General features: G+C 43.7%; 2 protein-coding genes across 2 annotated transcripts; one reads left to right on the top strand and one right to left on the bottom strand.

Moving 5' to 3' along the window:
* Positions 1–297: 297 nt before the first annotated feature.
* Positions 298–6,917, bottom strand: brat1 (BRCA1-associated ATM activator 1). The gene is made up of 12 exons (XM_084380513.1): positions 6,445–6,917; positions 5,391–5,539; positions 5,164–5,311; positions 4,626–5,037; positions 4,029–4,151; positions 3,790–3,881; positions 3,603–3,703; positions 3,322–3,502; positions 2,942–3,015; positions 2,042–2,126; positions 1,682–1,938; positions 298–1,581 (listed from the first exon to the last, which is right to left on the bottom strand). The coding sequence occupies exons 1-12, from the start codon at positions 6,611–6,613 to the stop codon at positions 694–696; spliced, it is 2,679 nt and encodes an 892-aa protein (XP_084236639.1). The 5' UTR covers positions 6,614–6,917; the 3' UTR covers positions 298–693.
* A 117-nt stretch (positions 6,918–7,034) lies between these two features.
* eif3ba (eukaryotic translation initiation factor 3, subunit Ba) lies at positions 7,035–14,125 on the top strand. Its single transcript, XM_084380523.1, has 19 exons — positions 7,035–7,236; positions 8,646–8,838; positions 8,926–9,045; positions 9,139–9,196; positions 9,283–9,411; positions 9,513–9,670; positions 9,802–9,933; positions 10,047–10,113; positions 10,205–10,251; positions 10,355–10,565; positions 10,654–10,726; positions 10,819–10,941; positions 11,050–11,128; positions 11,336–11,474; positions 11,605–11,730; positions 12,311–12,388; positions 12,637–12,745; positions 12,833–12,945; positions 13,554–14,125. Exons 1-18 carry the CDS (start codon positions 7,137–7,139, stop codon positions 12,931–12,933), a joined length of 2,043 nt encoding a protein of 680 aa, XP_084236649.1. The 5' UTR covers positions 7,035–7,136; the 3' UTR covers positions 12,934–12,945; positions 13,554–14,125.
* Positions 14,126–14,593: the final 468 nt, after the last annotated feature.

The raw sequence follows: 14,593 nt of genomic DNA, 5'->3' as shown, positions 1-14,593 counted from the left end.
TTGCGGTGCTCTAGTGCCTCAAGTCTGGGTTATAAATAGCACAAATGTGTCACTGCCAATGACTGCCTTGTATTTACTTTATCATACTGAGTCTATTTAAGTTACACTGATGGACTTTTATGTATTGTATTTGTAGATCTTTGTTTTCTGTGTCTATCTGCCCACGGACGACTCCGGCAAGTCTGGTCCAATTAACTTTAATTGTGCAGTGACCCTGTAAAATAAATCCTAAAATAAATCATTAAAATCAGTGGTGGAGAGTGACTGAGTACATTTACTCAAACACTGCATTTAAGGTACAATTTTGAGGTCTTTTTTAATTTTTATTTGAGTATTTCCATTTTATAACAAACAAAACAGGGAACATTCAGATTTATGAAGCTGGACTTAGAGAATTTTTCCTTTTTTTCCTTAGAAAAGTACACAAAGCAATAAAATCGATGATCAAAACAGTTGCTGATGAATTCATTTTCTTATGATGCTTTCCGAGACATCTTCACAAATACTCTGAAACACAGTAAAAACAGTGCACGTACAGTATATAATCAAAAAAACAGGGCAAGTAACCAAAATATCTCAGCAACATGAAAGCGAATGTACCCTGAGTTAGGAGAGTGTTTGATTTCAGACCAACAGAAGGCAGAGTGTGTGTGTGTGTGTGTGTGTGTGTGTGTGTGTGTGTGTGTGTGTGTCTCAATAGCAGTCCACTATGACCTCTTCTCCTGCTTGTGTGTCTGGGTGAGTGTGAGCAGCACTCGCAGTCAGTATGTCCTGCAGCAGAGACAGAGGAGAGTTGTGGACGTGGTCGCTGCTCTGAGTCAGGACGTCCAGCCTCTCGTCTAAACCCAGAGACCTCAACACCTCGCACACACCAACAATCACCCCGTCAGTAACGCCATCCTTTAGCACGCCACAGTCTTCTGAATCGTCATCGAAACTTCTCTTTCCTGCTATGTCCACCTTTCTGGCCCCGTCACTCTTCTTCATCCCCAGTATCTTCCTGATCTCCTGCCCCCAGCCCCGGTCAGGCAGCTCACAGGACACCCCGACAGCGTCATCTGCCACCGTCTCTCTGAGTGTTATCAGCAGTTGACAGGCCTTCAGACCCACAGGTCTGTCGCAGTCGACCAGACCGCTCAACGTGGCTGAGATGACTCCGAGCTCGACCAGATTGTTCAACACTCCGGCTAAATCGGACTCCACGCCGTCTGTGTGTTGACCAGTGTGTGTGTGAAGTGTATACGCCTGGTTGGAAACTAAACCATAGGGTTGCGATGGGGCTTGATGCGTGCCTGAGTTCTTCTTGTAACGCCGGTGACCTGAAAAGGCTTCGTCCATCAGCAGCTCGGCCAGCTCCAGCGTGTGAACTTTGACCTCCCAGTCCAGATCTGCGCTGCCCAGTGAGAGAACGGAGGGCACACACTGCATCAGGAGAGAGGTGCAGGAGGTGGACAATGACAACTGAGGCAAGTCTGAGGGGCGTGAGGAGAACCAGGCGATGAAGTACTGTACGACAGCCCTCCTGGAGAATCCCTCCGTGTCCTGGGAGAGAATTTCCAGCAGCCGGCTCACGATTTCACTCTAGAAGGACACAGAAGTTTATCTATAACACACTGATAAACACTGCAGAGCAGCCATGTGAGTAGTCTTTCAGCCTCAAGTGTAAAACATTTCTGCCCACCTCCTCCTGACCGAGCGCTGCCCCCTGCTGCCAGCTGTGTGCCAGAGTTTTTGCCAGTGCAGAGATGGCGCTGGCTCTCACGTAACTCTCCGTGTCCTGAAGCGCCTCCTTCAGGAGACGAGTGGTACAGCACCCTCCCAGCAGAGCCTCCGACACGTCACACTCCTCCTCGACCAAGTGTCCCAGAAACTCCACCGTCGAGTCTCTCACCTCCCAGTGCATGTCACACACCCGCTTCTTCACCACCTCGACAAGATCTAACAGGAAAACACATACATTTAATTTCACTAAGTTCTGTGTGTCGATTCAGATAGGAGAGTTTTTATGAGGTCAAATGAAGAAGATGCTGGTGAACGTTACCTTGTCTGAGCTGGTCTGTTATAAAGGAGAGGTCTGTGCGCACACTCGTCCACTTAACTAAGGCCTGGTAGGACTTGTGGAGCACCTAAAAGAACACAGGCAGGGTGATTTAAATACCAGAAAACAACACAAGATAATTATTTACAGATCAGATTTACAGAGACTGAATGTCCAAAGATATTGAACAACACCCATCATAATTTCTCAGATCCAAGGTGAAGTCCAGAGAGCTCATTCTGTCGTTTTTGTCTGACCAAAAACACCATGTTCAATGATTCATACATCTCAGATGCTGGAACCAATGAATGTTTGGTATTGCACCAAAACAGCTCCTGATTAATCTCAAAATCAACCAACAACTTCAGCTGATACAGTATGTGTGGCTCACTCCACCAATCCAGTGACAACTGAGCAAATTTCAGGCACTACTGGAGGCCATGAGATGTGGCTGAATGCTCCATAAAAAATGTCAGTGGACCTTTAGTTAATATAATAACACTGTTCCACTCTCAAATATATAGTCTCTATACATGACACAATGTTTTATCAGTAAGTGAGCAAGTGTTTGCACAGAGAGTGGGGATGACATCGGCAATCTGATTTTTCCAGCTCCTAATTATCATTATAAAACCGGCCTTTCAAAATCCACTATCGGTTGATCTCATCTATTTACATTGTGTGGAGGAGAGCTTTGTTCTTGAAACACCATGAGCATTTTCCCAAAAATATTAAGACTTTTCCCAAAATGTTATGACTATTTCTAAAAACTGGAAACTTTCCTGACAAAATTATAACTTTGACTTGAAATAATTTGAGGTTTTTTTTGCATTGTCAGATTCCTTCAAAAATAAAATAAGCCGTATACATGTATGTACAGACAGGAACACAAACACCACTTACAGTCGGGTCAGAATCAGGATTGTCCAGATATTGTATCAGAACAGTGAACACATCGTTGATCTTCTCCTTCGCTCCTGAAACACACGAGATGGAGGACACATGTTAAATGTTCATCCTGAAAACACTCTCTCACACAAAAACGCACGTATAACGCATATACGGAAGAATTTAATTGTTTAGGGTCGTATTTTTGACTTCTGATCTCCTGTACGGTTCTGCTTTGTGTTTCCAGTGTTTGCTCGAGAAGTTTGATTACTTTGCTGAAGATTTTTCAGAAAGTTATTTTTAAGTTCAATTCTGTTGGCTGTCTTTCCAATAAAGTTTTCCTCTAAGCTGAGTTAAAGTAGTTTGGATCATCCCACATACACACACAGATTTACCTGGGCTGCTGTTGAGAGCCGTCAGAGCCTCCAGAGCGCATTTCTGAACTTTGCCGCTGCCGATTACATTCCTACAAACCTCACTGCAACCAGTGGATGAGGAGACGCCGCTGCAGATCCTTAACAATGACAGAACTGCAGTGATAATTAAATCTGGAGGACAGGGGAGGACACCAGGAGGCTGAGGAGTGGAAAGAGAGAGACAGTGGTGTTAGTTTGCTTCACATGAAAAAAGGCAGTCCATTTCCTCTCCTCCTTCTGTGTTGTGCTTACAGCCTCACCATGAGTGTGATCTGTGGTGTGTTTGTCAGACATACACAGATCAGAGAGATGCAGGAAGTTTTACCCTTCAGCTGCTCCAACATTGATGACTGATGCTCGTCTGCAGCAGGAACAAAAATATATCTAGTTATAAAGAGGCTTTTCTTTTTCATTCTTACTTCTTTGTGTATATCTGTGTGTTTTTACCAGTGGTGTTTGTTCCAAGAAGAGTCTGACCAGCTATAATATCGAGAGGTAGCAGCAGTATTCTCACAGCCTGAGCTGTGTGGACAGTATCGCTGGACAGAAACACAGAAAAGAAGAAAACAGCACCCATGTGGATTAAAATACTGGTCAGCAAACCTCTACAAACTGAGCTTGTACTGGTGACGGTGACGCCACATTCTGTATGGGAGTGTGAAGTCGAGCTGTGAACAGATGCTTACTGGCGACCTCTGCGAAGAAAAGCAGCTGCAGCGCGAATGAGGCCAGAGGGTTTGTTAATGTTCAACATGGAGGATAGCAGACGGGTGACACGTTGGTCCGGGGCGCATTCATCAGTGCCGGGGCTGCAGAAGACAAACATGGACATTGTTTAACACCGAACCGATTCATATGTATAAGAGGCGTCATATGTTCAACTAACTGATGAACTGACTAATTGTGAAAGTGAAAATTTCCCTCTTTTGTTTTGCATGATTCAGAATACATGAAAATGTGTGTGTTTATTTAGTTATCCGCAACCACAAGACTCCTTTTTCATACATTTTTTAAACCACTCCACAAAAGCTTTATCTGAAGCTGAATTAGAATAAGCCCACCCTTTGAATTATTTAGGAAAATACAGTATTATCCATAGGTTAAGCCTTTGTTACAAGTGGGGCTTGATGAAACTGCCTATGAAGCAACGTAATTTATCCTAAGCAGACAAAACACAGATATAAAGCCTGAACAAGCAGCTGAATATCTGACCTTTCTGTATGTTAGGGTTTTACTCAAAGACATTGTAAAGGTACATTAGGTCAGAGAACAGTGTCATGTACCTGTATGCGGCCAGAATGACGTCCATTAGAGGCAGTGTGAGCTGACTGCAGCCTGCTGCCACCAGTTCCTCCAGAGGGTCCGATACTGTCTGGAGCAGCTTGTCCTGGAGTGGAGGCCCAGCCTGGGTCAGGAGCAGGGCCAGCAGTTTGAGGATCTGCAGACTCTGATGGAGCTGTTTGTTTTCTTTGAGAACAAGTGACTCCTTAAGATACTGTGAGATCGTCGTGACAACAGCTGTGTGGATGGAGGTTTGTGTCCTCCCGCCATCTTCTTCTTTCTTATCTAGACCATTACATCCTGCAGAAGAGACTGGCTGGAAGAAGATCAGGATGTGGGCGAGCAATTGATTGGCAGCTGAGGCAACAAATAGACTTGCGTCCGTTTGGAGTTGAAGGAGCGGTTCAATGAAATCTGCAAAGTTAGGAAAAGAGATTTCAGTTCCAAAGAGGTACAATCCTCTGTCTTTATTCCTAAATATCACCTGCCTCCTTCTAATCAAATTCCTTTTTATAATATAGAAAAAATATGTAGTGTCACCTGATTGTACAAAGAAGCTGAGAGCCTTTGGGTGCAGCAGCAGGTTCTTTAAGCCTTGGATCCAGCCAATCCTTAAGCAGGGATCCTCCCAGAGTCCTACTTCCTGCCAGCGCTGAAGGTTGAAGACCAGGTCCAGAAGAGAGCATTCCTGCAGAGAGTAAGGCATCACCACAGTCAGACCTCGTCAATAACAATTCAGTGAAAGTAAAAGGTGTCATTAACTCTACCTGAAGCATTTTGAAGCCTTTCTCAGTGGCAGCCACTAAGCCGGTGAGTTTGAGAGTGAAGGAGAGGACGCCGGGGTCTGAAGCTGTGTTGGAAACCACAGCGGATATGAAGTCCTGCAGGCATGGGCAGGCCTCCAGCAGAGATCCCCCTTCATCAGGACAGACGATGTACATGAGACAGAGCTACAGATCCACCAATCCACGGCTGTAATAAACCCTACTGGGAGATCCCCTGGTCCTCTCACACTTTATACCTACTGTGTATATCATTTTTCCTTCGCACACGTCACATTTGTATTATATATATTTTTATTTATTTAGGAATAAATAAGTAAATATCTCTGCAACACAAAATGTCTTTGGCGTAATGTCAAAACTGATATTCCTTCACATTTTGCTGATCATTTAAGTTAGTTTTTGAATGTTTTAAAATAAATTTCTTGGATAACGCACCTTCATTTTCAGTTCATATTAGTGGTGCGTATTCCCAAACAAAGTGGCAAGTAATCAAACTCTGGGGTCTGGGGTCACTTTGCCATCGTATCCATCCAGTTACCTGGGTGTGAAGGAGGGACACCTTGACTTAAAGGGGCACTATGTAGTTTTGGAGATGAAATTCAATTCAAGGATTTTAATATTTACAATATGAATAAGGTAATAATACACACTCAGATATATCCATCTATTATCCATCTATATCCATCTATCTAATAAACGAGCTGTATGAATGAAGCTGGAAAGGTGGCAGGGTCCGCCACATATAAACAAAGCACAACAGTATGAAACTGTGTTGTCCTTTAAGGTTAGTTTTTTGATTCAGTCATGAAAACGAGTTTGTTTATTTAGTTTCTTCCAGTCTTTCTCTTCTAATTAAAATGTCTTCCCCAAAACTACATAGTGCCCCTTTAACTGTCTCCAGTTCACCTGACTAACATCCAGTGGCAGTGATCACCAGAGAAGGATATGGGGAGGTCAGAGAGGGAACTGGAAACCAGTAAGAGCAGAAGAATGACAGACAACCAGACCAAACTCTCCCACAAAGTCCAGTACTGACCAGCCTCGGTGAGCCCCGTGAACCAGTCCAGCAGTTTCTCCAGGCTGGTGTCATCGGGCAGAGACCTCCCTGAGCCCGCCAGCACCTCACACACACCGGGCAGCAGCGACACACACTCTCTGTCCATGGTGCTAACGTGCGTGTGTGTTGACGAGCCGTCAGCGTACATTAGAGTGGACAGCTCACAGTGCTAACTTCACAGCTACAGTTAGAATAAACGCACGCATAGCTAACACCGACTCACGTGTTGGGAAATATAGCTAGAAGCTAAGTTATGTCACTGCTAGCTAAAATAGCAAAATGTAGTTTTCCCTTGTAGTTTAGCTAAACGTCCATTCTCGCGGGAAACAGTTCGGATCTACCGGTGCGTGGCTTCCCTGTTCTTTCTTCTCTCAATGTAAAATGTGTGAGTCATAACCACGACGCCTGCGATTTTTACCGATCATTAAACATGTGGATAGGTTTAAATCACACCTGCTGGCGCTACGCACCGCCGGTCCGGATGTGTTACAGCTTTAACGTCCCCCCGCAGCGCTTCACTGCCACCGAACAAGTTCCGGTGTTGCGTTTCCGTCACATCGTCCATTTTCACATTATCGCACATGGTGCCGCACCGGCGGACGACCGTCAGCCTCTTAATTTTTGGGATTTTGCTCTCCTGTAGCGAGAAATCCGACTCTTAGTCTTGTTAAATGCAAGAAACGGTGGATATGGTGGACGACCCCGAGTATGAAGAGGAGGAGCCCTCTTTCAGCGACCCGGAGGACTTCGAAGATGACATCGACGATGATGGTAAGAGGCGGCAGGAAAAAGGCCGGCTTTCAGGCCTGTTGCTAACAGTTAGCTAAGAGCTACCAGTGGGCTCAACGGCGGTGGTACTCCATATGCTACAAAGCTAGGCAACTAGCCGGTCCCTTTGCCTCCCGGACATCAATGTCTAAATGTTAAAGTCGGATTATAAAACAGATATACCACCATTTTCCGTTAACGTATCCCTAACAGCAGTTAACATTAGCCGATAGTATCACATTATCGTTTCACGCCCATTGAAGCCTCACCCAGACCCCAGACACTAACTCACTGTGGCCTTGTCGCTGTCAGCAGGAAAACTGAAAACGCACAATCAGTAGGAGAAGCTGACTAAAGGCAAAAATGTTATTGTTGCTGTATGAATGGATAGTTGATGTCAATACCCCTGCTGTGGTCCTACAGTCTGTGGTTTGCACGAAGCAGCTGTTAATAAAATCTAACCTAGCTTTAACGTTAATCCTGCTGAGGTGAGTCTGGTCCCTAATGCCCACCAGGTCTGCAAACACAACGTGTGCTAATTACATCGGTTTGACCATTGAAAGCCCCCTTTAATTGGGATTGCTCTGCATTGCATTGCTGCAAGTACATCATGTCACCAAGCTGAGATGAATAGTCTGATACATCAGCACTTCATTAAAACTTCCCTATGCGAAGTGCATCATGTTCACATTGTGTAAGAGATGAGTTGGTTCAACTGTTTGGTCCTTTTTGGAGGCTGTAGCATGTAGTGATGTGGACCTGCATTGCGTCACTGAGAGTAGTTTTTAATATGACGTCCACCCCTTGTATACCAATGAAGGTAGACTCCACATTAGAAACACCTCTCATGATCAATCAATACAATTCAACAGCACCATAAACAATCTAAAATCTAAATCAAAACCATAAAGTTGTATTAATAATGCTCTAAATCTTTAGATTGCATTTGCTCAAGTGAGGTGTATCTGATAATCTGACAGTGTAGTGAACTTTTTAAACACTAGTAAATTCAGGCTATTGCTATTTTCACAGTGTACCACCTATAATGCAGATGGGGGCTACTTTATATATATGTCTGAAAATTGCACCTGATACGTTTCCTAGGGGCGTGTTGGTTAAGGCTCATATACACCTGCTACATACTTGGTTCAAGTCCAGCTGAAGACCTTTACTGCATGTACCCTCTTTTCTCTCCCCATGTTTCCTGTTTGTATTTTACTCTGCCACTCTCAACTAAAGGCAGAATCTTCAATAAGAAGTCATCTGATAATCATGAGTCACATTTCAGTTTAAATTGAGACTCACTGGGGCATAGAAATGTATTTGGGAGCCCCGGCTGCCACAGACAGATAAGTGACTTGGGTTATTGTTTCCCTCCCTAATCCTCTCACCTTTCTTTATTTCCTCTTCAGAGCTCCTTGGTGACATCCTGAGGGAGAAGCCCCAGGAGGCTGACGGTATAGACTCGGTGGTGGTGGTGGACAACGTCCCCCAGGTGGGCCCAGAGCGATTGGACAAACTCAAGAATGTCATACACAAGATTTTCTCCAAGTTTGGCAAGATCACCACTGAGTTCTATCCCGAGGCTGACGGCGCGACCAAAGGGTATGTGTTTTGCTCTCTGTCTGCTTTATGTCGGTATTCTCCATTAATGCTGAATTTGATGTTAAAAAATACTTATGTCTCATGCAGGTACATCTTTCTGGAGTATGCGGCTCCTACGCAGGCTCTCGAGGCAGTCAAGAATGCAGATGGGTACAAACTCGACAAACAACATACATTCAGGGTCAACCTCTTCACTGACTTTGACAAGTAAGTTTGCATTGTCTGATGAGAAATACAGTAGCTGTGGCGGTAGTTATATGTGAGACAAGTAGATTAATTCTGTTTATTCTGTTTTTACAGGTACATGAACATCAGTGATGAGTGGGAAACTCCAGAGAAGCAGCCTTTCAAAGACTTTGTGAGTGTTTTTAATTATCTTAATAACAACAGAAAGAAATAGCCAAAATCCTTTATCCTCCACTAACTCTGTGTCTGTCTGTTCAGGGAAATATGCGTCACTGGATTGAGGACTCAGACTGTCGTGACCAGTACAGTGTGATCTATGAAGCTGGAGAGAGGACGGCCATTTTCAACAACGATGCCAAGGACCCAATCACAGCAGAAGAGAGAGCCGTAAGTAGCTGATCACACTCTGAAATGCAGGGTCGTATTAATGTTATTAAACCATCGCGGTTTGCTTGTAAGACTAATAACGTCTTTGTGTCTCAATGCAGCGCTGGACAGAGACGTACGTGCGCTGGTCTCCTAAAGGCACCTATCTGGCCACCTTCCACCAGCGTGGTATTGCGTTGTGGGGCGGCGAGAAGTTCAAGCAGATTCAGAGGTTCAGCCATCAGGGTGTGTCCCTCATCGACTTCTCGCCTTGTGAGAGGTAACCAGCTATGCTTTTTTTACTGTGTGTGTGTGTGTGTATATATATAAAATATGGATAAGAATGGATAATGTTGAACTGTGCTGTTTCTGAGCTGTCTGACCTCCATGTGTGGTTGTGATGCTTTCCAGGTATGTGGTGACCTTCAGTCCGCTGATGGACACCAAGGAGGACCCACAGGCCATCATCATCTGGGACATTCTGACTGGACAGAAGAAGAGAGGTTTCCACTGCGAGAGCTCTGCACACTGGCCCATATTCAAGTCAGTACCCTGTGCTTCTTTGTCTTTTCTATCTCCTCCACCTCCTTCTCACATTTGCTGCTGCTTCAGTCACTGAATATATTGTAATGGAACATGTTTGAACTTGTTTTCAGGTGGAGCCATGATGGAAAGTTCTTTGCCAGGATGACCACAGACACTCTGAGCATCTATGAGACTCCAGTAAGCAGACTTAAAAAAAAAAAAAATATTTTATTAAATATTTATTTTAAGTGTGAAAGTGATAATAAAGCTATGTTTCTGCTCCCTTCAGTCTATGGGCCTGCTTGACAAGAAGAGTCTCAAGATTACCGGGATCAAGTAAGACTCCTTGCTTTTATCATTTTGTTTCTTGTAATTTCATGCTTTAAATTGTGGCATCTCTTGAGAGATATTAACAAGAATCTGTGTTTTGTATCTACAGGGACTTCTCATGGTCTCCTGGTGACAACATCATAGCATTCTGGGTTCCTGAGGACAAAGACATCCCAGCCAGAGTGACTCTGATGCAGTTGCCTTCCCGTCAGGAGATCCGTGTTCGCAACCTCTTCAATGTTGTCGACTGCAAACTGCACTGGCAGCGAAATGGAGATTACCTGTGTGTGAAAGTGGACAGGACTCCCAAGGGAACACAGGTACATGTGTGGGGAAAAAAGAGGGTAACCGGCTGAGACCTCGCTGGTAAAAAATCAAATGCTAAATGTATTTGTCAATCTTTTTCAGGGTGTGGTCACCAACTTTGAAATCTTCCGCATGAGAGAGAAGCAGGTTCCTGTTGATGTGGTGGAGATGAAGGGTAAGAATGTAATAAACACAAAGTAACACTGATTGTCCCCCGTAGAAAAATCAAAGCCTTATCTATTGTTTGTTTTGTGTCTGTCTCTCCAGAAAGCATCATAGCATTTGCGTGGGAGCCCAACGGCAGCAAGTTTGCCGTTCTCCACGGAGAGGTTCCCAGAATCAGCGTCTCCTTCTATCATGTCAAAAACAACGGCAAGATTGAGCTCATAAGTGAGTAGATTCGACAGATGTTCTAACTCTCCTATTGAAACTATTGTTGCACATTCTGGGTCGCCTCATAATCTCCACTGAATGTGACACAATGTCCTCTTTCTACAGAGATGTTTGACAAGCAGCAGGCCAACAGCATCTTCTGGAGCCCCCAGGGACAGTTTTTGGTGCTGGCTGGACTCAGGAGGTCAGTTAAAACTGTGTGTGGTTGTGTGTGTGTGTGCATTACAGACAGAAGAAGCCACTGATGACAAACTAAATAACTTTTCTGACACCTCGTATGAGAGCTAAGCTCCTGATTCTAACTCTGATCTGAGGCTCAATGTATTGTGTACTTGCACTTGATGAATGTCTTTTTGTGTATGGATAACCTTCTCTTTTCCTTTGTGTGCAGCATGAATGGAGCTCTCGCCTTTGTGGACACGTCAGACTGCACCATGATGAACATAGCAGAGCACTACATGGCCTCTGATGTGGAGTGGGACCCGACCGGTCGCTATGTCGTCACCTCCGTCTCTTGGTGGAGCCACAAGGTACATGCCGCTCCTTGACGCCAGAAACACTCATCATTTTTCTTTTCCTGTCAGAACAATTCACGAGTGATGGTTTGGAAATTCACTCAAATCCTTCTCCCTCTACCTTGTGTTTTTTTTGTGTGTGTAGGTGGACAATGCCTACTGGCTGTGGACATTCCAGGGCCGTCTTCTTCAAAAGAACAACAAGGACCGCTTCTGTCAGCTGCTCTGGAGACCCAGACCTCCCACCCTGCTCAGCGCAGACCAGATCAAGGTACTATTTTAACAATACAAGGCATTGTTTCCACCAAGCAGTTCAGTTTAGTTGGCTACACATTTGAACGGTTATTTTCGTGTTTCTGTTGGCAAACGTTGTGGATGTTTGCAGTAGAACCACTCCATCCCACCCTGTACCGTTCATACCCCTCTGAGGTGAGTTAAGTAGATGCTAAAAGGTGGAGTGAAAACACTGAACATCAGTGATTGGTCCAGAGAGAATCGGAGCAACAAGAGTCGTCTCTTGTCTGCACTCTAAAGAAGGATTTCCCAAACTCTCCTGTTTTTCTGCGGTCTTTCTGCGAGAGCGAAAGTGAATGTTATGGGTAACATAATCAAAGTGTTTGGTGGAATACAATTTACTGTATCTGTGGAGCCAGTGATGACAAACTAAATAACTTTTCTGACACCTCGTATGAGAGCTGCACTGCGGCTCCTGATTCTAACTCTGATCTGAGGCTCACATCTACAATGTCCCGTGTACTGATGCAACACGTACTTGATATTGTATTAGTCGTACTTTGGATTTGTGGCCATGGAACCTTCCTTTACAGTGAATTTCCCTCTGCCTCTTTCAGTTGATCAAGAAGGATCTGAAGAAATACTCAAAGATCTTCGAGCAGAAGGATCGTCTGAGCCAGTCCAAGGCTTCTAAGGTTTGACTTGCTTGTTTTTTTTTTACTGATCCAGACACTTCACATCTGTCATTTGTCATTTTTGGTAATCGTCCTCAGGCTGAACACATTTTAAGTTGTGATTCAATATTCCCTCACTTTGTGATGTAATTATAGTTTATAAGACAGTTTTTTTTTTAAGATAAGATATTTTAGTAATAAAATTGGTACATCCTCAGCATTGTTCTCTGCTATGAAGCTGAATGTGTTATGTGTGTGTTTGTGAGTAGGAGCTGGTGGACAAGCGCAGGTCCATGATGGAGGACTATCGTCGCTACAGGGAGCAGGCTCAGGAGACCTATCAAGAACAGAAGAGCATCCGCCTCGAGCTCAGAGGAGGTGGGACTCCTTAATCTTGGCTTGTCTTCCTCCACTTTCCTAATCTTAAATTTAGAAAAATGTTTGCCATTTGTTTCTGTCTTTCAGGAGTGGACAGTGACGAGCTGGACAGCAACGTGGACGACTGGGAGGAGGAGACCATTGAGTTTTTTATCAACGAAGAAATCATTCCCCTTGGAGATCTGTAGTCCCCTACGCAGGTGACACTTGCACACAGACAGTCTAAATTTCATACTAGGTGTAGAGCTGCCACGACTGGTTGATTTGAAAAACAAATAAATACAGACTTTTTAATAATTGATGAAGTCATTTTAGTCAGTTAAAGTAATTTTCAAGCAAAAATGTCAAACATTTGTTGGTTCCTGCTTCTTCAATGTGAGGATTTGCTGCTTTTCTTTGACATTCATGATAGTAAATGAAAAGTATTTGGGATTTAGAACAAACAAACGTATTTTCTCATTTATCTGACGATATTTTCAGTTTTTTAAAGCGTGTAAACATTTTCTAGTAGAAACCCAAAACTAAAACAATGATCCCACACTACTTAACGTCAACAAATTCTGTCAGTCTATTTACAGACATTTTATAAATGTTGTCCCCGCTCACTCATTCCTTGTGCAGCTGCTGAATTGAGTGACTGAAGGTTGTTCTTGTTATGTGTACTCCTCACACAACATGTCTGCCTTCTATAATGAATTGAGCCTTTAAGATTGGTGTATTTTTCCCTCTTCCTGTGTTTTTGTAAACAACCCAAAATGGTAGCACCGGCTCTGTATTTAACCTGTTCTTCTCTCTCTCTCTCTCTCAGTCCATCCGTTTTTGTGTGGAAGGAGGAGAGAGGAGCTGCGTCATTGATTGGAGAAGGACGACGACCACGCTGTGAATCTTGGGGTTCCCACGATCAAGAGCCTCAACATTCAACCTTAGTGACATCATCAAAGCACGCCTTGCGGATCAGCAGCCACATCGAGGGACAGGAGAGAATACTTTGTATTGAATATTTTCTCTTTGTCTCTCACCATCATCCGCCCCATTTTTTTTCTCTGTGGAACTTGATATTTAGTAAAACTGCCTCCTCTTTTCTATTCATTAGTTGGAGACACTCTCTCTCTAATCTCAGCCCCGACTCTTATTGGACTTTCTTCCTGCGGGGGTTGTTAATGAACTAGCCTCACCATGCTAGTGTGTTATCACAGGGCAGCACAGAGTGCCATACCAGTGGGGGGTGGATGTGTTGTGACTAAACAAGTAGCCTTGTTAATAAATGTGCTGATGTGGCACTATAGTGGCCTGTACCCTCCTCCTTTCAGACTAGGCTTTCACACAGGGAGGGGGTGCGCAGTGGGAATAACTTTAAATAAACATTCAAACACAATACTACCTGGCTGTGTCTCTGAGTTTGGTTCTTTCATTGCAGAGGGAATCCTCTATTCTGTCGTCCTGTTCAGACCTGGAAGTGAAATTCAAGATTCAAATTAATTGTGTTTATGTAGAGCCCAACCTATTAATTTTTGTGACCAATACGATTATCCAAATTTCAATATATCAGCCAATTTATGCACTTTTTTCAAATGATCCCTCAAATGTGGATATCAAATGATATTAGAGCAAAGTAATCAGTAAACCTACAGGGGGTTTAATAATTCTAAAATACGGGTCTTTTTCTACATTATAATAAATAAAAAGTTTTGATTTCAGTGCATATCGGACAACACATACGTTGGGAGAGAGATCAGTGATACAGGTGGTTCTAAAAGAATTGAGTAATTAAATCACTGATTGTTTATTTACAGAAAATTCACCAACCTTTTTTGATAATCATTTGGTTCCAGCCTCTCAAATATGAGG

The sequence above is a fragment of the Pagrus pagrus genome, assembly GCF_965226575.1.
Source record: "Pagrus pagrus genome assembly, chromosome: 2".
Taxonomy (NCBI): Eukaryota; Metazoa; Chordata; class Actinopteri; order Spariformes; family Sparidae; genus Pagrus; species Pagrus pagrus.
This window is presented reverse-complemented; position numbering and strand designations above follow the sequence as displayed.

Bases quoted from the DNA above. Each gene is read 5' to 3' on its own strand.
- brat1 (XM_084380513.1), bottom strand. From the start codon at position 6,613: ATGTACGCTGACGGCTCGTCAACACACACGCACGTTAGCACCATGGAC. The intron at 4,152-4,625 runs GTACATGACACT...TGTCTTCTGCAG, and splicing joins GTCATTCTGGCCGCATACAG to CCCCGGCACTGATGAATGCG. The intron at 3,882-4,028 runs GTAAGCATCTGT...GTTTCTGTCCAG, and splicing joins TTTCTTCGCAGAGGTCGCCA to CGATACTGTCCACACAGCTC.
- eif3ba (XM_084380523.1), top strand. From the start codon at position 7,137: ATGCAAGAAACGGTGGATATGGTGGACGACCCCGAGTATGAAGAGGAG. The intron at 7,237-8,645 runs GTAAGAGGCGGC...TTTCCTCTTCAG, and splicing joins AGATGACATCGACGATGATG to AGCTCCTTGGTGACATCCTG. The intron at 9,197-9,282 runs GTGAGTGTTTTT...CTGTCTGTTCAG, and splicing joins AGCAGCCTTTCAAAGACTTT to GGAAATATGCGTCACTGGAT.